The sequence below is a fragment of the Pogoniulus pusillus genome, chromosome 9 (assembly GCF_015220805.1).
Source record: "Pogoniulus pusillus isolate bPogPus1 chromosome 9, bPogPus1.pri, whole genome shotgun sequence".
NCBI lineage: Eukaryota > Metazoa > Chordata > Aves > Piciformes > Lybiidae > Pogoniulus > Pogoniulus pusillus.
Genome location: NC_087272.1, coordinates 36883187 through 36905550, shown reverse-complemented (window position 1 = coordinate 36905550; position 22364 = coordinate 36883187). Strand labels below are relative to the sequence as shown.

Below are 22364 nucleotides of genomic sequence, written 5' to 3'. Positions count from 1 at the left end.
AGTCCAACCAACCCTGACAGAGCAGGACTACACAATGGAAGGGACCCAAGGAGATCATTGAGTCCAACCCCCCTGCCAGAGCAGGACCACACAATGGAAGGGACCCAAGGAGATCATCGAGTCCAACCCACCCTGCCAGAGCAGGACCACACAATGGAAGGGACCCAAGGAGATCATCGAGTCCAACCCCCCTGCCAGAGCAGGACCATGCAATAGAAGGGACCCAAGGAGATCATTGAGTCCAATCCCCCTGCCAGAGCAGGACCATACAATCTAGCTCAGATTACAGAGGAGCACATCCAGACAGGCCTTGAGAATCATAGAATCAGTCAGGGTTGGAAGGGATCACAAGGATCTTCTAGTTCCAACCCCCCTGCCATGGGCAGGGACACCCTACCCCCCAAATCTCCAGAGAAGTCTCCACAACCTCTCTGGGCAGCCAGTTTCAGTCCTCTGTGACCTTTACAGTAAAGAAGTTTCTCCTTGTGTTGAGGTGGAAGCTCCTGTGCTACAATTTACTAGAAATAAATAGTGGTTGAGACCACAAATGAGTGCCCCTTTCCCATGCCACAACAGAAAATTACCCTGCAGTGAAGCTGTTTTAAATGGACATATTTTAAACCATATTTTTAGAGCTCTTGGAGTGCTTTTTGGTTTTGAGTTTTGATGGAAGCCTTTTAATTGAAATGACTGACAAAATAGTTCTTATTTCCCACAGATGCCTACACCACTTCAGAAGTGACATACATCTGGACTTACAACGCTTCAGATTCAGTGCAGGTGGCACCAGATGGCTCAAGATTGAACCAGTATGATCTTTTAGGCCAAACAATTGGAAAAGAGACAGTAAAATCAAGTACAGGTTAGTAAAAGATGGTTTTGAAGAAGCCAAGCACTCAGCTGTGAAAATCATCCTCATTGCTGATGGTGTTAGAGGGCTGCTGGAAAAAAAACCTGCTGTGAAATGTGAGAGATAAGCCCTAGTCTGTTAATGTTTGGTACAATTAACACACAGCTGCACTTTATTGGTCCTTTTGTGTTAATCACCTGGTGATAGCAGAGGTGAGCTTGTCCTTAGTGACTGCTTTTTCATGCTGTCTGCAGCTTAGTCTTGAATCCTAATGTTTCTTACCAGCACTGGGATAATTTTACATGTCCTGTGATAAGTGACAATTAAATGGTGAAGCATGCACCTGTTTTCTTCCCCTTCCATTATGTCTTTGGCATTAAGCACTGAATTACTCTAGCAGACTCTAGACTGTGTTTCTACATGTGCCAGGCTGTAATGGACCCTCCCTTCCGACTGCAGATCAAGTTCTCAGGATGCCTTTGTGTTAACACAAAGAGTTGCTTTCATACAGCAACCTGCAGGACTGAAGTTCTTATCAGGACATACAAGAGTCCCTTTAAGTTCCTGAACACTGATATTTCCTGGAGCTCAATGAGAATAAGATACAGTTGGACTCCAAATCTTTCGTGTATGCTGCAAGACAAAATATACTACAAAATCCTTTCTGTGTAATTTAGCCCTAGTGCCTTTGGGTCACATCAAAGTGCCAGGTTTTCTTTTACCCAAGAAATGGACTTTCTAAGGTGATAACTTTCTGTTTCATTGTATTCTTTGTTGTTGTTTGTGGCACCCAGGTGAATATACAGTAATGACAGCTCATTTTCACTTGAAGAGGAAAATTGGCTATTTTGTCATTCAGACTTACCTCCCCTGTATCATGACTGTCATTCTCTCTCAAGTGTCATTCTGGCTGAACAGAGAATCTGTCCCTGCCAGGACAGTCTTTGGTGAGTATGCTGAAAGGCATTGGCTTTGTTTGCAACAGCTGAAGCTCTTAGGAAGCATTTCTGATCTTGGCTTTTTCATTCAAGTTAGTGTGTTTGTAGGATGTGATACCAGTGGTCCAGACACCAGTGGTCCAAATAGACACCAGTGGTCCAAATAGACACCAGTGGTCCAAACAGACACCAGTGGCCCATATACCAGTGGTCCAAACAGATGCCAGTGGTCCAAACAGACACCAGTGGTCCAAACAGGTATCGCTGGTCCAAACAGACACCAGTGGTTCAAACAGACACCGGTGGTCCATATACCAGTGGTCCAAACAGATGCCAGTGGTCCAAACAGATACCAGTGGTCCAAATAGATACCAGTGGTCCAAACTGCATCAGTGACAAGGCACTGGAATAATTTCTTCTGGGATATTGTGTCTCTTCCTGCATACATTTTGCTTGTTCTTAATGTTTTGTTGTACTTTGTCATTCTTTGCTCTTTGTTTTGTTCTTAATGTTTTGCTTGTTCTTAATGTTCATTGGCTGGGGACAGAGTGGCTAAGAGCAGCCAGGAAGAAAGGGACCTGGGGGTACTGGTAGGTAGTAGCTGAAGATGAGGCAGCAGTGTGCCCAGGTGGCCAAGAAAGCAAATGGCATCCTGGCCTGCATCAGGAGCAGTGTGGGCAGCAGGACAAGGGAGATTATTCTGCCCCTGTACTCAACACTGGTGAGGCCACACCTTGAGTGCTGGGTCCAGTTCTGGGCTCCTCAATTCAAGAGAGATGTTGAGGTACTGGAAGGTGTCCAGAGAAGGGCAATGAAGCTGGTGAGGGGCCTGGAGCACAGCCCTGTGAGAAGAGGCTGAGGGAGCTGGGGGTGTGCAGCCTGCAGCAGAGGAGGCTCAGGGCAGAGCTCATTGCTGTCTGCAGCTACCTGAAGGGAGGCTGTAGCCAGGTGGGGTTGGGCTCTTCTGCCAGGCAACCAGCAACAGAACAAGGGGATACAGTTTCCAGTTGTGCCAGGGCAAATCTAGGCTGGAAGTTAAGAGGAAATTGTTGTCAGAGAGAGTGATTGGCATTGGAATGGGCTGCCCAGGGAGGTGGTGGAGTCACTGTGCCTGAGGGTGTTGAATCAAAGCCTGGATGAGGCACTTAGTGCCATGGTCTGGTTGATTGGCTAGGGCTGGGTGCTAGGTTGGCCTGAATGATCTTGGAGGTCTCTTCCAACGTGGTTGATTCTATGATTCTGTTTACTTTATTGGGCTTTTTCAAGTGAGTATTGTATTAGGTTACTTTACTGGGTTTCTTCACTGGGTTTTAAGGAAGTGCTATCTGCATGACCCTGCCTGCTGCTCCACATCCCTGTGAGCTTAACGTAACATGGATAATGGATAGTGGATAATATGGATTGTGCCCTCTTTCAGGATGTTTTGAGGATAGAATAGCCTCAAGAACAGAACCACACTGCCCAGCAAAACTTCTTGAGAGCTCCCAAGTCACAGAAGGGACTGACTACTGGAGCAGTGTCCCTTTTAAACATTCAAAGCACCACTTAGCATTGATCATTTCATGATTGAGAGGAGTTACTTTTCTTTCCCCTTTCTATTCCCTCACAATGTAATTTCAGCTTCTAGGTTAACATTAAGGGCTTTGTATAATGAGGCTTCTTTTATAGTTGAGCTCTTTAATCCCTTTCCTTCATGGCATCTGTTGAATGTTGTTGACCTAAGCTATCCCAATGATAGCATAACATTATATTGTTTCAACTTTGCTTTAAATTATTGGGAGAATGAAGTTTGATCATCATTAATTAAATAAGTCTTGAATGTGTTTTCTCTAGCAGATAAATTTGGAAAGCATTGGATGGCAGTTTTAAGGGAAGGAAGTAAGGCTGATGGGTAGTGCCTTCATTTAGTGCAAGACTACAGTCTCTTTCATTTAGTGATGTGTTTATTGTTACACATTTGGTCTGAGCAGTATTAGCAAAACTAATCTTCTGCAGCTTATTGAATTCTTGCATCATTTTTAATAGGTCATAACATTTGGAAGCATCACATATATTTGAATAGTGGGAGTAGATGCAGGTGACAGAAATCAGTCTTCTTAGTGCTAGAGTTACCTGTGTTTCTCAGCTCACACAGAGGAGGAATGGAAAGCTTAAAGTGAATATACTTAGATGTATATTATCATAGAATCACAGAATCAAGCAGGTTGGAAGAGACCTCCAAGCTCATCCAGTCCAACCTAGCACCTAGCCCTATCCAGTCATCTAGACCATGGCACTAAGTGCCTCAGCCAGGCTTTTCTTGAATACCTTGCACCATGGTCTAGTTGACTGGATAGGGCTGGGTGCTAGGCTGGAGTGGATGAACTTGGAGGTCTCTTCCAACCTGGTTGGTTCTGTGATTCTGTGTTCTGGTAGGATACTTTCAAATGACACTATCAGCAAAATTTGTAAGCCTTTGTTTAGGCCTCCAACTGTGACAAAAGGAAATGGTGATCTGTGTCTCTGTAAAAGGGACAACAGCCTTTTATTTCTGCTGTTGTTTGCATTTATAAAGCTATTCAGGTTTTGGACCAGGTTGAGCAACCTAATTACCTAACACCACATGTAATTACTGTGAAGAAGAAAGAAAGAGTGAAATAATGAAGCAATGGAATTAGCTTTCTAATTTAAAGAGGGAATAAAAGTAATTTATCTGTGCTTTTGTGATACATTCTTCAACCTTTATGTGTATCTTTGCACACTGCTGCGGTGGAAGGATGAAATTGTGGAAGGAGTAGCATGAAATGGAACACAGTTTAACAATTTGATACAATTTGCAAAGCTGGGGTACCTCTTTTGTTACAGCAGCATCCTTTGCTAACTCATTTAGGCCCTTTCAATCCAGCATTAGAGGGCTGGGATATGATTGAGCTGGCTAAAATTTGTTCAGATTAGAAAGATCAGATGATACACAAAGATCAGCAGATACAGAGAGGGGATTATGCCACTTTGCTCTGGTTAGAGCTCACCTGGAGTATTGTGTCCAGTTCTAAAGCCCTCAATGCAGAAAGGACATGGACCTGATGGAGCAGGTCCGAAGAAGAGCCATGAAAATGATCATGAGGTTGAAGCACCTCTGCTATGAGGACAGAGTGAGGGAGCTGGGGGTGTTCAGCCTGGAGAAAAGGAGGCTGTGGGAAGGCCTAATAGCAGCCTGCCAGTACCTGAAGAGGGCCCAGAAGAAGGATGGAGAGGATTTCAGAATCACAGAACGTCAGGGGCTGGAAGGGACTTCCAAAGCTCATCCAGTCCAAACCCCCTGCCAGAGCAGGGTCACCTAGAGCAGATCACACAGGAACGCATCCAGGTGTGTTTGGAATGTCTCCAGAGAGGGAGACTCCACACCCCCCCTGGCCAGCCTGTTCCAGGGTTCTGGCACCCTCACAGGGAAAAAAATCCTCCTCATGTTTAAATGCCTCAGCTTCCACCCATTGCTCCTTGTGCTGTCATTGGGCATCACTGAGCAGAGCCTGGCTCCAGCCTCCTGGCACTCACCTTTACATATGGATAAACGTTGATGAGGTCACCTCTCAGTCTTCTTTTCTCCAAGCTGAAAAGCCCCAGCTGCCTCAGGTGCTCCTTGAGAGAGAGACTGTTTGTAAAGGCCTGCAATGAATGGCTTCAGACTAGAGAAGAGCAGATATAGATTGCATGTTAGGAACAGGTTCTGCACCATGAGGATAGTGGAACACTGTAGCAGGTTGCCCAGGGAGGTGGTGAAGGCTCCATCTCTGGAGATGCTCAAGGTGAGGCTCAACATTGCTTTGGACAACCTGATCCAGTTGAGGATGTCCCTACTGAATGCAGAGGGAGTTGGACTGGAAGAGCTTCTGAGATCCCTTCCAACCCAGACCATTCTATGATTCTGTAAGAGGTGAAATTAGGGTCAAAAAGAGCTTATCCCTGTCAAAGAGTAGCCTGATTTTGCACACCAATGAGGACATAAACTAGTCATCATGACAGATTACAACTTCATTCTTGATGTGCTAGCTCCTGCAGTGTACCCTGTAGTGTGGCAATATGTCCCATACTGAGTGACAGAAATTCTTTTCCCAAAGTTGACCCTTTAATTAAATCCTAAATTGGTATCCATGTGTCCTGGGATCCAAAACAAGCCAGAACTGATATTACCCACAGATATAAATCTAGTGCCAGTGAAAAGTGTTGAATTTACGGCCCTGGAGATGGATATCCTCTCTCCAGTGAGCAGATGCTGTTTCAAAAGCAGAACCACAAGAAAAAATAACCCCAGGCAATCACATAGTCATGGCCTGAATGGATAAACCTGTTGTGATCATCATCATAATTGAGAGTAGCTCTGAAGAAAGAAACTTGGGTGCACTGGTTGCTGAGCAGCTCCCCAGGAGCCCACAGTGCCCTCATGCAGCCCAGCAGGCAGCTGTGTGCTGGGCTGCAGCCAGAGGAGTCTGGGCAGCAGGGCAAGAGAGGGGATACCCTGAAAAGTCCCTCCCCAGACTTTTTGCAGGCCCCTTTCAGATCCTGGAAGGCCACAAGAAGGTCACCTGGGAGCCTCCTCTGCTCCAGCCTGCACAGCCCCAACTCTTTCAGTCTGTGCTCACAGCAGAGCTGTTGCAGCATCCTCCTGGCCCATCTCTGGACACGCTCCAGATCATCCACATTCTTCTCAGCATAAGGCCTCCAGAACCCCAGGTGGGGTCTCAGCAGAGTGGAGTAGAGGGGGAGAATCATAGAATCATAGAATCAACCAGGTTGGAAAAGACCTCCAAGCTCAACCAGTCCAACCTAGCACCCAGCCCTAGCCAGTCAACCAGACCATGGCACTAAGTGCCTCATCCAGGCTTTGCTTGAACACCTCCAGGGGTGGTGCCTCCACCACCTCCCTGGGCAGCCCATTCCAATGCCAATCACTCTCTCTGTGAAGAACTTCCTCCTAACATCCAGCCTATACTTCCTCCCTGGCCCTGCTGGCCACACTTCTGATGCAACCCAGGCTCTGCTTGGCTTTCTGGGCTGCAAGTGCACACTGCTGGCTTCTCATCCACCAATCAGTTCAGGTCAAATGAGTGTGGTAGCTTGAGCATCACTGGATATATAGAAGGAGGGACTAAATTGCCTGCCAAGGTGCTGGTTGATTAGCATTTAGGTCACAAAGTGGTGTGGCTCACTGAACTCTTTTAGAGAAACTGTCAATTGGTTGCAAGATACAAGATGTAAATTGGGGATGTGTTAACTGAGACTAGAAAAGGTCAGCAGTTAATCCTAAATTAGGCTTTTGGAGAAGGCAGTGGGGCTCCCAGAAGATTAGTCTATTGTAAAAGGTAGGACTTAAACAGACCAGTAACCATATCTATTTACATCTAGATAAGGTCACCTTCTCTCAGAGAAACAATCACTTTACTGATGCTTCTGTATAATTAAAATGATCTATCTGCAGCTCAGGAAGAGTGTTAAAATTTGCATGTGATAATTTTGAGTGTAAGATAGACTGCCTTGTCCCTCAGGTGCTGAAAATAATTAAGCCAGATGTTGTGGAAGTGTTAAGAGAGAAGAAATTCTTTACATTGGCTACACATTTTCATACAGCATGGTGTGATAGCTGCTTCCTTTACATAGAATCAGAATCAAGCAGGTTGGAAGAGACCTCCAAGCTCAGCCAGTCCAACCTAGCACCCAGCCCTATCCAGTCAACTAGACCATGGCACTAAGTGCCTCATCCAGGCTTTGCTTGAACATTGTGTGTCTGGGCTGATTCTGGGCTTGTGATGGGTTAGGAACACACTCTTGGAATTTACCAGACTAGCTCAGATGGCTTGGAAGTGAAATGAAGCTATATTTACAGCAAAGCCACATTTGCAGGCATATAAAGGAGGTGTTCAAGCAAAGCCTGGATGAAGCACTTAGTGCCATGGCCTGGTTGATTGGCTAGGGCTGGGTGCTAGGTTGGACTGGATGATCTTGGAGGTCTCTTCCAACCTGCTTGATTCTATGATTCTATGATATGCACAAATATTTACATTTACAATTATATACAAATTAGAAATAATACAGAAATCCAAAGTCCCTCCTGGACAAAGAAACTGCCCAGAAGGGGCTCAAAGCTATCCTCTCTCCCCATTTTTCTCCCTCTACTTTCCCAGACACACAAACGGAAACAACCTGCAAAGCTTACATTGCTATTTGTTAGTGGAGAGAGATCAGAGCAGAAAGAAGGAGAACAAAAGTGCAGAACAGGCTGCCCAGGGAGGTGGTGGACTCACTGTCCCTGGAGGTCATAGAATCACAGAATCATAGAATGAAGCAGGTTGGAAGAGACCTCCAAGATCATCCAGTCCAACCTAGCACCCAGCCCTAGCCAGTCAACCAGACCATGGCACCAAAGTGCCTCATCCAGGCTTTGCTTGAACACCTCCAGGGATGGCAACTCCACCACCTCCCTGGGCAGCCCATTCCAATGGCAAATCAATCAAAGCCTGGATGAGGCACTTAGTGCCATGGTCTGGTTGATTGGCCAGGGCTGGGTGCTAGGTTGGACTGGATGATCTTGGAGGTCTCTTCCAACTTGCTTGATTCTATGGTTTCAGCAATATTTTCCTTTCACAACCAATGATCTAATTTCTCTCATCAAAATATTCCAATTAGACACAAACCAGCACAGGGCCAAATCCACTTCTTTAATTAATTTCCAGAGACTGGTAAACAGCAATTAGAGAATGATGTTTGCTAAGGTGTCTGGATACTGTGTGACTCAGCAGGCTGTTTCTGGTCTTGGTTTTCCCTGCTTGCACAAGCCTTTAGAAGTACATCAAGGGAGAACAGTGCTGAGGCTGAGTCCACTTAGCTTTGCTCTGTCATCCTTTGTAGCACCCTCAGAGATGGAGGAAAGATGGAAATTACAAAGCCTGAGGAGGTCTGAGTAGGTGTAGTTGCTGCCTCTCTTCCCTCTCATGTGGTGGTTAAAAATGCTTTTCTTACAGCAGAAGGAAAATTTGAGCTAGGGCAATCCTGCAGGACCCAGATGACAGATTGGTGGCAGCCGAGGATCTGGCTTAGGGATTCTTTAGCCTAGAGAAGAGGAGGCTCAAGGGTGACCTCATTGCTGTCTACAGCTACCTGAAGGGACATTGTAGCCAGGTGGGGGTGGCCTCTTCTGCCAGGCAAGCAGCAATAGAACAAGGGGACACATTCTGAAGTTGTGTCGGGGGAAGTATAGGCTGGATATTAGGAGGAAGCTCTTGCCAGGGAGAGTGATTGGCATTGGAATGGGCTGCCCAGGGAGGTGGTGGAGCCACCATCCCTGGAGGTGTTGAATCAAAGCCTGGATGAGGCACTTAGTGCCATGGTCTGGTTGACTGGCTAGGGCTGGGTGCTAGGTTGGACTGGATGATCTTGGAGGTCTCTTCCAACCTGCTTGATTCTATGATTCTACTTTCTCTCAAGAATCCTCTTTCAACAACTTTATGAGTGTGTAGTTGTAGCAGCTGTGATCTGCTGTTTCTAGTGCTTCTGCATCACCTTTGCCTGCCGTAAGGGAGTGCAGGCTTGCTGATCTGTGCTGAGCGTGTCACACTGCGTTGCTTTTCGCTCAGGAGGCATCTTTAATGGCGTGCCACAAAGGGAATGGGTTAGTTTGAGTCTGATTCAGCCCCAGGTGAGAAAACAGATTTACTTAAGGCATGGAGACTGCATTTGTAGCTGGGGGGGTTCTGTTGGCTAAAACTGGTTCAGAAAAATGTTCTCCCTTCCCTGTCCCTTTCCCCGCTCCCTTCCCCGCTCCCTTCCCCGCTCCCTTCCCCGTCCCCTTCCCCGTCCCCTGTCCCTTCCCCTAATCCTTTCCCCTTCCCTTTCCCCTTCCCTCTCCCCTTCCCTTTCCCCTTCCCTCTCCCCTTCCCTCTCCCCTTCCCTCTCCCCTTCCCTCTCCTCTCCTCTCCTCTCCTCTCCTCTCCCCTTCCCTCTCCTCTCCTCTCCTCTCCTCTCCTCTCCTCTCCTCTCCTCTCCTCTCCTCTCCTCTCCTCTCCTCTCCTCTCCTCTCCTCTCCTCTCCTCTCCTCTCCTCTCCTCTCCTCTCCTCTCCTCTCCTCTCCTCTCCTCTCCTCTCCTCTCCTCTCCTCTCCTCTCCTCTCCTCTCCTCTCCTCTCCTCTCCTCTCCTCTCCTCTCCTCTCCTCTCCTCTCCTCTCCTCTCCTCTCCTCTCCTCTCCTCTCCTCTCCTCTCCTCTCCTCTCCTCTCCTCTCCTCTCCTCTCCTCTCCTCTCCTCTCCTCTCCTCTCCTCTCCTCTCCTCTCCTCTCCTCTCCTCTCCTCTCCTCTCCTCTCCTCTCCTCTCCTCTCCTCTCCTCTCCTCTCCTCTCCTCTCCTCTCCTCTCCTCTCCTCTCCTCTCCTCTCCTCTCCTCTCCTCTCCTCTCCTCTCCTCTCCTCTCCTCTCCTCTCCTCTCCTCTCCTCTCCTCTCCTCTCCTCTCCTCTCCTCTCCTCTCCTCTCCTCTCCTCTCCTCTCCTCTCCTCTCCTCTCCTCTCCTCTCCTCTCCTCTCCTCTCCTCTCCTCTCCTCTCCTCTCCTCTCCTCTCCTCTCCTCTCCTCTCCTCTCCTCTCCTCTCCTCTCCTCTCCTCTCCTCTCCTCTCCTCTCCTCTCCTCTCCTCTCCTCTCCTCTCCTCTCCTCTCCTCTCCTCTCCTCTCCTCTCCTCTCCTCTCCTCTCCTCTCCTCTCCTCTCCTCTCCTCTCCTCTCCTCTCCTCTCCTCTCCTCTCCTCTCCTCTCCTCTCCTCTCCTCTCCTCTCCTCTCCTCTCCTCTCCTCTCCTCTCCTCTCCTCTCCTCTCCTCTCCTCTCCTCTCCTCTCCTCTCCTCTCCTCTCCTCTCCTCTCCTCTCCTCTCCTCTCCTCTCCTCTCCTCTCCTCTCCTCTCCTCTCCTCTCCTCTCCTCTCCTCTCCTCTCCTCTCCTCTCCTCTCCCCTTCCCTCTCCCTCTTCCTCTACCTCCCTCTCCCCCCTCCTTCTTTCCCCTTCCCTCTCCTCTCCTCTCCTCTCCTCTCCTCTCCTCTCCTCTCCTCTCCTCTCCTCTCCTCTCCTCTCCTCTCCTCTCCTCTCCTCTCCTCTCCTCTCCTCTCCTCTCCTCTCCTCTCCTCTCCTCTCCTCTCCTCTCCTCTCCTCTCCTCTCCTCTCCTCTCCTCTCCTCTCCTCTCCTCTCCTCTCCTCTCCTCTCCTCTCCTCTCCTCTCCTCTCCTCTCCTCTCCTCTCCTCTCCTCTCCTCTCCTCTCCTCTCCTCTCCTCTCCTCTCCTCTCCTCTCCTCTCCTCTCCTCTCCTCTCCTCTCCTCTCCTCTCCTCTCCTCTCCTCTCCTCTCCTCTCCTCTCCTCTCCTCTCCCCCTCTTTCCCCCTCTCTCTCCTTTCCCACTTTCCTTTTACCCTTTATTGTTTTCCTCACTGTTTTGGACTGTAATTCCTGGCTTCCCACTGGGTCTTCATGACATACAAAGCACTCTAAGGTGCTTTTAATAACCACCACAGTGAAAGACCATTCTTGCTGGCTCACCCAGTCTTGTTTTCTGACAAGCACATAATGCACAGGGAGAATAACCTGGCATTTCAAATCAATATGCTGTTCTAGAAAAGACCTGTGTTACCCAAAGGAAAACAGAACCTGTTTACATCTTCAGCTACACTCAGCTACTGGAAAGGAAAGAAATCATTATTCCTGCTAACAACGAGCAGTTTGCATGATGCTGGCAGTGCCACACCTGAAGCCAGCCAGCAGACATTAACATGTTCAGCATGATTGCTGTAATGCTGCAAAACACCATGAGTCCATGAAGGAATTGTTAATTTTGTCCCTTACCTGTCCTGCTATTTTAAGTAAAAAATAAAAGATCAGCTGTCTACTGTAAGTGCACTCTTCAGCTAATTAAGAAAAGGAAGTTTAGACATTAAAAAAAGGAAGTTTAGCCTTGCAGAGGGGCCTAGACAGGCTGGATGGGTGGGCTGAGGCCAGTGGGATGAGATTGAACAAGGCCAAGTGCAGGGTTCTGCCCTTTGGCCACAACAACCCCAAGCAGCACTACAGGCTGGAGACAGAGTGGCTGAGAGCAGCCAGGAAGAAAGGGACCTGGGGGTACTGGTAGAGAGTAGGTGAATATGAGGCAGCAGTATGCCCAGGTGGCCAGGAGAGCCAATGGCATCCTGGCCTGGATCAGGAAGAGTGTACCAGCAGGACAAAGAAGGTTCTTCTGCCCCTGTACTCAGCACTGCTCAGGCCACACCTTGAGTGCTGGGTCCAGTTCTGGGCTCCTCAATTCAAGAGAGATGTTGAGGTGCTGGAAGGTGCCCAGAGAAGGGCAATGAAGCTGGTGAGGGGCCTGGAGCAGAGCCCTGTGAGGAGAGGCTGAGGGATCTGGAGGTGTGCAGCCTGCAGAAGAGGAGGCTCAGGGCAGAGCTCATTGCTGTCTGCAGCTGCCTGCAGGGAGGCTGTAGCCAGGTGGGGTTGGGCTCTTCTGCCAGGCACCCAGCAACAGAACAAGGGGACACAGTCTCAAGTTGTGGCAAGGGAGGTCTGAGCTGGATGTTAGGAGGAAGTTCCTGGCAGAGAGAGTGATTGGCATTGGAATGGGCTACCCAGGGAGGTGGTGGAGTTGCTGTCCCTGGAGGTGTTCAATAGAAGCCTGGGTGAGGCACTTAGTGCCATGGTCTGGTTGATTGTACAAGGCTGGGTGCTAGGTTGGCCTGGCTGATCTTTGAGGTCTCTTCCAACCTGCTTGATTCTACGATTCTATGGCATCAAAATGGATCTAAAATACTTCAAAGCAAGCTCCATCTGCAACCTTTAATATGAGCCTGGCAGTTTGCCACCGCTTAGAGAAGCAAATTTTCCGCTGTGTTTCGCACACATACCATAACAATTCTTGCTTTGCATTTCCCTTCAGAATTGTTGATGTTCTTCTCTTTATTATTCCTTTCCCTTTGCTCCCCTTTGCAGGAGTCACCACAGTGTTGACAATGACAACCCTGAGCATCAGCGCTCGAAATTCGCTGCCCAAAGTAGCCTACGCCACAGCCATGGATTGGTTCATTGCTGTCTGTTACGCTTTTGTCTTCTCTGCACTCATTGAATTTGCAACTGTCAATTATTTCACCAAACGAGGATGGGCCTGGGATGGAAAGAGTGTAGTGAATGATAAGGTAAGTGCTCAGTGTCTCGCTTTAAGGAGCGAGAGAGGCCCTTTCACTCTTCTCAAAGTAGTTAAAACACTCCACAGCATGGCACTCCTCCGTGACAGAGGAATTGAGTGCACCCTTATCAAGGTTGCAGATGCCACCAAGCTGTGTGGCACAGTCTGCTTGCTAGAGGGCAAGGATCCATCCAGAGGGACCTGGACAGGCTGCAGAGCTGTGCCCAGGCCAACCTCATGGCATTCAACAAGGCCAAGTGTGAGGTCCTGCACCTGGGTGGGTGCAATCCCAAGCACAACTCCAGGCTGGGTGGTGAATGGCTGAGAGCAGCCCTGAGGAACAGGACCTGGGGGTCTGGGCTGATGAAAAGCTCAACAGGAGCCTGCAGTGTGAGTGCAGCCCAGACACAACCCTGTGCTGGCTGCAGCAAGAGCAGTGTGGGCAGCAGGGCAAGGGAGGGGATTCTGCCCCTTGGCTCTGCTCTCCTCAGACTCTCCCTGGAGTCCTGTGTGCAGTTCTGGAGCCCCCAACACAAGCAGGACATGGAAGTGTTTGAGCCAGTCCAGAGGAAACCATGAAGATGCTCAGAGGGCTCAAAATTTGGGCTCTGCAGCCTAGAGAAGAGAAGGCTTAGTGGAGATCTTGGAGTGGCCTTCAAGTATCTGAAGGGGCCTATGAGAAGGCTGAGGAGGGACTATTGAAAAGGTCTTGTAATGACAGGATGAGGAGGAATGGGTTTAAACTTGCAGAGAGGAGATGGAAACTGGATGTTAGGAAAAAGTTGTTTGCAGTGAGGGTGGTGAGACAGTAGGAAGTTTTTGTCAGAGAGAGTGATTGGCATTGGAATGGGCTGCCCAGGGAGGTGGTGGAGTCACCATCCCTGGAGGTGTTCAACAAAAGCCTGGATGAGGCACTTAGTGACATGGTCTGGTTGACTGGATAGGGCTGGGTGCTAGGTTGGGCTGGATGAGCTTGGAGGTCTCTTCCAACCTGCTTGATTCTATGATTCTGTGTGACACCATCTCTTGAGACAAGGTAACTGGAGATGGCAAGATTTGTATATGGCTCTGGAAAATTATAAAGTCAGAGCTAATTTAAAACAATTTCCACTTGGAAACTGGGGAGATGCCCCCCAGTGGAAGTAAGAAATTGGAATAGACCTGTATGAGAAATGGCACAAGAGTTCCTCACTTGGGTTCAAATTAACGTGATGTCTGGTTGATGTAGGAAAAGGTGGCCTCATCTTCATTTTATCACAATGCCAGGTGATCTGGTTTGCCTTTATTTTGTTTTTTTCTAGTCCATGAATTCACTCCTTCTAGTTCTTTTAGCAGAGAACATTTTAAAGATCATAGAATCACAGAATGGTTTAGGTTGGAAGGGACCTCAAAGATCATCCAGTTCCAACTCCGCACGCCATAAGCAGGGACACCTCCTGCTCAAAGCCTCATCCAACCTGGCCTTGAACACCTCCAGGGAGGTTGTGAAGCACAGAATCACCCAATGTGATCTTTGGTCACATTGGGTGATTCTGTGCTTCACAGCCTCCCTGGGCAACCTGTGCCAGTGTCTCACCAACCTCACTGTAAAGAACTCTTTCCTAACATCTAGTTTAAATCTCCCTTCCACCATTTTAAACCCATTCCTCCTCGTCCTGTCATTACAAGACCTTGTCAGTAGTCCCTCCCCCAGCCCTCTTGTAGGCCCCTTCAGATACTGGAAGGTTACTACAAGGTCTCCCCAAAGCCTTCTCTTCTTCAGGCTGGAGTATCTTGCAGTTCTGTGGTAAGCAGTTAGGGGAAGACCAACTCTTTCCCAGTTATCCTTACAAGCACAGTGAGAGACCCTTCTCAGAAGGGCATTTGATGGTGGAAGAGTCCATGCTTTTAGAGCATTCTTATGTCAACTCTACCTTATTTTGGGATAGACTGGAAGTATCTTGCTTTCTGTTTGCATTTGTCACTATGGTATTCTTGGTGTTTCTTCTAACCTGCTCACACAGACTTTCTTGTTTCTTTAACATTTGAAATGATGAATTGAATTGACTGAATAGGGCTGGGTGCTAGGTTGGACTGGATGACCTTGGAGGTCTCTTCCAACCTGCTTGATTCTATGATTCTATGTTTGATTTAGTCTATGCTGGCAAACACACATTAAATATTTAACTTCATGCTGTCTTCCAATAGAAAAAAGAAAAAGCATCTGTCATTAAGAAAAACAATGCCTATGCAGTGGCTGTTGCCAACTATGCTCCAAACATTACCAAGGACTCAGTGCTACCAACCATCTCCAAGAGCGCTACAACTGCAGAACCCAACAAGGCAAAACCAGAAGCGAAGCCCCAGGAAGCGAAGAAGACATTCAACAGCGTTAGCAAAATTGACAGAATGTCTAGAATAGTCTTTCCAGTCTTATTTGGTACTTTTAATTTAGTGTATTGGGCAACATATTTAAACAGGGAGCCTGTCTTACTTGGCTTTGCACCATCGACCTAAAAGCTGACTTGCACTGAGGACTTCAAGCATCATTCTAATCAGATAGGTTGTTCGCTATGTACAGTACGACTAATAACTGCTAATCCGTGAACCATTATGTACAGAGTGTATATAGATGTCTTCTCTGTGTATCTCCAAAGGAGGCACACAGTGGTAATTTGTGGGTCTGCAAACAGCTAGCACCCGTGGCAAACAGAGCCAGTTCTACCCAGGGGGAGTTGAGTTAAACTAGGGTTCAAATATACAGCATTCTGTTCTCTCCGTACAACGAACTAAAGAGGCGATCCTCCGTCATGGTTTAGAAACAGTATTTTTTTAAGTTAAAGTTACAGTATTTTTCTATAAAGTGACTTAATTCTACTTTCGTGAAAGAGAAGCTGAAAAAAAAAACCACAACAAAACCAACAAAAAAAGTGAGTTTTTTAAACGTAGAGGTTGTAATGGTTTCATACAACAGCAGCGCCCATGTACGTAACAGAGTACGGAGGTGACGCAGTTCCACCGCTCACAAACATCCTGGATGCTACTTAGGCTGAAAAAGTGGCCAAAGCCACAAGTTTCTTACTTCTGTCCTGTTCAAAGCTGTTAATAAACTCTTCTAATTGATTTCAGGGAAAAGCAACTGTAAATCAAATTGCCAATATCAACCAACTTCCACTAGCGAAGCTCTGCTTGCTTTGTTTGATGTTGCTAAGCCGGCTCGTCTGGCTCAGCAAAGTTGGGTTTAGTCTTTTTGTTTGTTTCTTTTGAATGCCTTTTGCTTCTGTTCTTGATTGGGTTGTTGTCAGGCTCAGAAAAGCACTCAGAAACTTTTCAGGGTTAAGTAGATCAGTAATGTAATACACTCCTTTTTTTCTTTCCCTTGCTTTATGTAGGCTTGAGGTGAGGAGAAAGTTCTTCACTGAGAGAGTCATTGGCTACTGGAATGGGCTGCCCGGGGAGGTGGTGTAGTTGCCATTCCTGGAGCTGTTCAAGGCAGGATTGGACGTGGCACTTGGTGCCATGGTCTAGCCTTGAGCTCTGTGCTAAAGGGTTGGACTTGATGATCTATGACGTCTCTTCCAACCTTGGTGATACTGTGAGACTGTTATCCTGAAACCTGCCATTAATTACAGGATCACAGATGTTAGGGGTTGGAAGGGACCCAAGGAGATGATCGAGTCCAACCCCCCTGTCTCTGCCTGTCTCTGTCCCAGGAAGTGTTGTTTTCAAGGCTAAATGAAAACCACCCCTTTTAAGTTCAGGAAGTGATCCACACAACGAACAACAAATTTTTCCTGCTGCTTTTGTAAATCTGCAACTTTACATTTCGCTGACATTGACTTTACAACAACTTTGTATACTGGAACTGGGTTTTGCTAAGATCTGAATGTTATTTTTTTACTAAAAAAAGGTCGTGCATCATCAGTAGGCATCAACTGTATTTCATACACACAACTACAACCAAATTGGAGCTGCAATTTTATACGTGCATTTAATACCGCTCGGTGAAATTGGTTTTCATCTGAGCCTTTGCAGAGATTCTTTATGCCCCTAAAGGCCTGGTAACTCATGATGACATCAGTAATAACTGTGTACTGTGTGTAGATTTTAGTCTACTCGGCCAACCAAAAAACAAAGCACCTCTTTTTGATTCACACATACATTAGCAGTTATTAGTTGACCTTTAAAATGAGATACACCTTTATGATGATGTCTTCTGGTAGAGACATAACGTAGTCGTATAGTGTCATTTATTGCAGTTTTGTACAGTACTTGAGTATAGTGCATAAAATAGAGATTGTTCAGAGTTTAACAAACAAAAAAGAAATTGTACAAATATTTCTAAAATCAAATAAATAATCATAATAATTTAAAAAAAGAAAAAAAAAAAAGAGTATCTTAAGACATGGAAATGTACTAAAAAAAGGGAAGAACATAAAGAAACAAACCACAAAGAGAAACGCTGCTTTCATCCGCTGGTTTTATTTTCTTGCTTTTTTTTCTTTGCCTTGAATGTGGTTCTGGTTTTTGTACTTCGTGTGACAGTAGAGATGCCAAGGTCACAAATGCATATTAGGTCTCGAATTAACAGTTAAGACAAGAGCTGACATGGGTAAAAAGTAAAGCTATTTTGTAAGCTATAAGCGAAAGGGAGAAGCGCGGACGAGGTATCGATCCCTCCCAGTCCCTCTGATTTAAACTGTCAGGTGAAGCCTTTCTCATCAACAGTAGTTAAAAAAAAAGAGCACTTTACTCAGAAGATGAAAGTAAAAAAATAATATCCTTATTTTCATATATATTTATATATAAACTTAGATCTTCCATGTAACATGGAGGTGTGTGCAATAGTCTGATTACGAGCATAAGGCTGGAAGGCAAGCAATAAAACAAACCCAAACACAACACAAAAGAAGGGGTTTGGTGTTTTTTGGGGGGGGTTCATGGTATGGTTATACATTTTGTAAATGATAAATTATCCCTTTTAACTTCACGTTGTCCAGGTATGAATAATAAATATATAAATATGTACATATGTACAAAGAGGTGTAAATATTAGAGGTGTAGAAAAATCCCTTCCCTGTGAACTCTGTTTTTGGCAAAGGGCTCTGACTGTATAGTTTAATGGAGGCCCATGCTAACCTGCTTCTGAACTTTGAGTAGCTTGGTTTTTTTGTAGCTGAGGTCTCCTTCCTGTGACCCAGTGGGAGTTCTTACCTTCTATTCACATCAGCAAAACCTAGGCACTCTCTGAACCTCACTGGACCTGGGGTATGAGGAACAGGTTGTGTCTCACCCTTGGCCACAGCCCAGGTACTCCAAACCCTTCACCGTGTTTAAACAGCGTTGTGTGTTGCTCCATACTGGACACTGTATAGTCAGAACTCTCTACAGATGTGAAAGTGCTCAGAGGCATGGTGGATTACCTGGTAAGGAAGGATTTTGCATCCTTGTGCAAGAAAGGAACCCCTCAAAGGTTTTACCAATACAAGTCTTCTCCAGTGAGACTTCTTCTCTCATCTGTGTAATTCAGAGCTGCATGCAGAAAGCATAACTTCACTTTGCACAAGAAGACTGTCTCATGTTAGTCAGCTCTGCTGCTTCTAGTACAATTGTTTTTCCACTCACCATTTCTTCTAGGCTTGTGTGCTGCTTTGAGTCAGCCAAACAAGAAAGCAGGTGTTTAGCACATGCTAAAGTTACCTTTGTTGCTCACTAATACAGGAGTACTATTTTAGTGCGCTCAGTTGAAACGGAGACACTTTCAATACCCAAATGCAGTTATTGTGGGCATCAGCAGGGCTTTTGCATGCCTTAGCTCTGCCAAAGTTTCACTTTTACATCTAGTTCACCTGGTCTGTGTTAAAGCAAACTCATTCTGTGGAAGGAAGGAGTCTGCTCTGTTGTGTCCCTGCTGAAAACAGAGTGAATAAACTATGCATAAGTTGCAAACTGAGTAAGTGAATTTGAGTGTGGACGCAGGCATTGTGCAGCTCTGGGATGCAAGAGTGAGGCCTTCTCTTTATTTAGCAGTGTCTTGGATTTTAGAGCTGGTCTCACACAGGACTGTGCCAAATACTTACAAGGTTCAATTAATTTGAGTAAAACTTCCCAGTCTTAACTACTTAGAGCAAGGAGAGAGAGTGTGAGTAAGCAAATGTAAGTCACTTCACTACCAAAGGCTTGCATGTGGAATCTACCAGTGAAATAATTTATTGACCTGTTAATCTAATTTATTTCTCTTGGGGCAGAGTGGCTTACTTCATGTGACTTAAGAAATGAATACAGTAAATAGGATGATATACTGCTATGGTAAACCTTGGGATTGGGATGATCAGAACTCTGAATGAGGTTTATGAAATGGATTTCCAGTGTAGTAGTAGTAGTGGGTGCAGTGGTCAGTAAGTCAACAGTAAAGTGTAAATCAGCCTGAAGCTGTAGAGATCAGCAGGGTTTATCAGCCAGGGCTGTCTGCTGGAGAGCTAGCAAACTGCTTTTAAGCGTGTGGCTTCCAAGCTTCTCAGTTACACTGCAGCCAATGAAATTATCCTCACTCTCCATATCTGAGTTGATGCAACTTGTAACTGCTGCATTGTCTGAAAGACTGAATTGGTAGATGTTCTGAGATAGGAGCTTTAGCTTGGGAGGCTTCTTCTTCACAGAGAGAGTGATTTGCCATTGGAATGGGCTCCCGTCCCTGGAGCTGTTTGAGAAAAGATTGGATGAGGTTTTTTAGTGCCATGGTCTAGATGATGGATAGGGCTGGGTGCTAGGTTGGACTGGCTGAGCTTGGGGGTCTCTTCCAACCTGGTTGATTCTATGATTCTATGACTATTAGGTAAGAGCTGCCTTACAGTCTTTTGCTCTTGGCTCTAGGGTAATGTTTTTATCAGAAGGCTTCCTAGATTTTTTCCCCCCCTGTCTCCTTGGTTGCACTTCCTGCAGTGCAGACCTGTTGCAGCATTTAGACTCCTGCTAGTGCTTGAGCATTCTGCTGACTGAAGGAGATGGTCTGCCTGTAGGCACAGAAGAGTGAAGGAAGGAGCTTCACTTGACACCACACAGGAGCCTTGCTGAACGTCTTTCCCTTCCCAGTGGTTGTAGATAACATGTGAGCTGGTAAGGCTTTTCAGATGTGGCTGATCATAGCCTGCTGTAAAGGCACCAGAAGCAGCTGGGAGGTGGTAGGGATGCATGGGGTAAGAAGTAGGAAAGAGAAGCAGCAAAAGGCTTTGTTAGTGTGTGGGTAGACTGTGAGATGATTGAGGAAGAAGCCATTGAGGCAGGTGATGTGTGGCTTTGTTTCAGCTTCAGTTCTGAGCCTTCACTGCCATCTGTGAGTTGTAGGATAGTAACTCATAGTGTAAGACTGAAACCCTTGCTGTGTCATTGTGTTGGATTTGAGAGACATGAGTCGTGCCTTCGAAACTGAGGCTTCTGCTGACACTGTGTGAAAACCAGGCAGTGTTGTCGTGTGCTTCCTACCACATGGCCCTTCGAGGGCAGAGAAGGAAAAGAAGCTTCAGGAATTAAGTAGAACCTTGTTAATTCTAGTTTTTGTTGAGAGATGTGACTTTTCCTTAAGCACAGATAGTCAGCATCCCTCCTCCATACCTCTCATTCCTACTTAGTGCTGCACAAGTTCTTTTGCCTTGGCCTTTCACTAAGTAGATGATTTCTATGCTTCTGAACATTTCCATTCCTAGCAGATTTGCATGAACATGGATTTCAGTATGGAATATGGATTTCAATATGGAATATGAAGCTACCACCAGTCTATGCCTGATTATGCATAGACAAATAATGCTTAGATCAAGAAAGCAATGCAATGGAGTTTAAAGCAGAGGAAGAAGCAATCATTTTAAACTGAGCCCAGAAAGATCATTTAAAAACCACAGAGGATGATAAATGTACAAATGTCTAAACACATCTAAACAGAATCCCTAAGTGTGCTATAATTTGGTGTCACATAGAAAGTTTTTGTCTTAAAGACATTGAAACAAAGTAATTAAGTAAATTTATATGACAGTCAGCTCATGCTTCAGCCTCCAGTACAGGAGGTGGCAATGTGGAAAGCAGAGATTTAGGATTCCTTCCATCTCTTCCTAGTGACAAGCGTGCTGCTAGAATGCTCTCACTTTGCAATATGCTTTTAACACTGCTTTTTTTTCCTGGCTTTTTAATTCCTTTTTGTCAAAGAGACCTCCTCTGCCTTATTTCTGCAAATAACCCAAACTCCTTAACAACCTAATTCCAACCACCTGAGAACCAGTGAGGAACTTCAGCACTTTAGACCTTTAATAGCAGAAGCTAAAGGCTGCAAAGTAGGTTTGAATGAATGGTAGATATTAATCACGTTAAAAGGTTGTTTTCCTCTACTTCAAACCATTTCATTTTCTAGATTCAGCTCCTTCCAAGTGAATCCTTGAACTCCTGTTTGGGAGTCTGCAATGGCATTTTACTGTAAGAGACTAAACTTTGAGGGCTTTGATGTCTCTGGCAAAATCTGTGCTGGGTTTAAAACCAAATTGATTGGCATCCGTGGGACGTTCATTTGTGTCACTAGAAGTCAGTGAGGACATTTGACAGAAGGGGAGTACCCCTGAGAGCCAGTTCTGGGCTCCCCCTGGCACAGAGATGCTCAATGCTTTATCCCCCTGAAAATAAGCCCTTGGAAGATGAGCCAACCATACTGAAATCACGGCAGTGATGTCTGCTCTGCTCCTGGTATAGATTAATGCCTTTAAGAATATTGTGAGTTAAGAATAGATGACACCACTTACAGAAAGGACTTTGGAGGATGTTTTAATCCATGCCAGATGTAGTCTACTCTTCCTCTAGTGTCGGTGTCTGCCTAAATATATATGAGTATATTTTTGAACGATTTAAAAGTTACACTTTGCTTTCAGATTTTGATCCCTTACAGAATGTTGTTGCTTCATCAGGTGGCCTGGAGGGTGTCTTTATGCATTCCAGTTTGGGTAGTTTTTTTGATGATTGCACTGAGTGCTTTCACTCATCTGATCCCCAAAAAGGTGAGCTTCAACAGGTTGAAGTGGTGTGGTTGTTTTCCAGTACTTCATCCACCTACCTGTGCTGCTGAGGATGGATGGAAGTAGATAGAGAATGGAAGAAGATAATGGCTTTGATCAACTGCTTTTGATATTCTTTATTAGATGTTCATTTTGGCTGAATTTCTGAGTTTATAGGCTACGGTAGCTTAGCATTAGCATGGAATGCACTGTAGTGCTTTACATCTATTAGAACACCTAATGTACAATATGCACTCTATCTATAACCTGTTACAACGAATCAGGTCCTCAACAGGCATCCCTTCAACCCTCTCCCTTCCAAATAGTCACTTTAATAGGAAATAAGTTTGAAGGCACTTTAACTTTCATGGAAGTGATGACACTAACTCTTGTGATGC

The 22364-nt window shown here is 46.0% G+C and overlaps 1 protein-coding gene across 2 annotated transcripts in view; it reads left to right on the top strand.

The window, feature by feature from the left end:
* Window positions 1-15849, top strand: part of GABRA2 (gamma-aminobutyric acid type A receptor subunit alpha2) — an 81616-nt gene extending 65767 nt beyond the window's left edge. For both annotated transcript variants that reach the window (XM_064149212.1, XM_064149211.1), the window contains 4 exons: window positions 719-862; window positions 1645-1797; window positions 12766-12968; window positions 15146-15849. In XM_064149212.1, coding sequence (XP_064005282.1) covers window positions 719-862; window positions 1645-1797; window positions 12766-12968; window positions 15146-15454 — 809 coding nt within the window. In that variant the 3' untranslated portion in view covers window positions 15455-15849. The remainder of the gene's footprint in view (window positions 1-718; window positions 863-1644; window positions 1798-12765; window positions 12969-15145) is intronic.
* Window positions 15850-22364: the final 6515 nt, after the last annotated feature.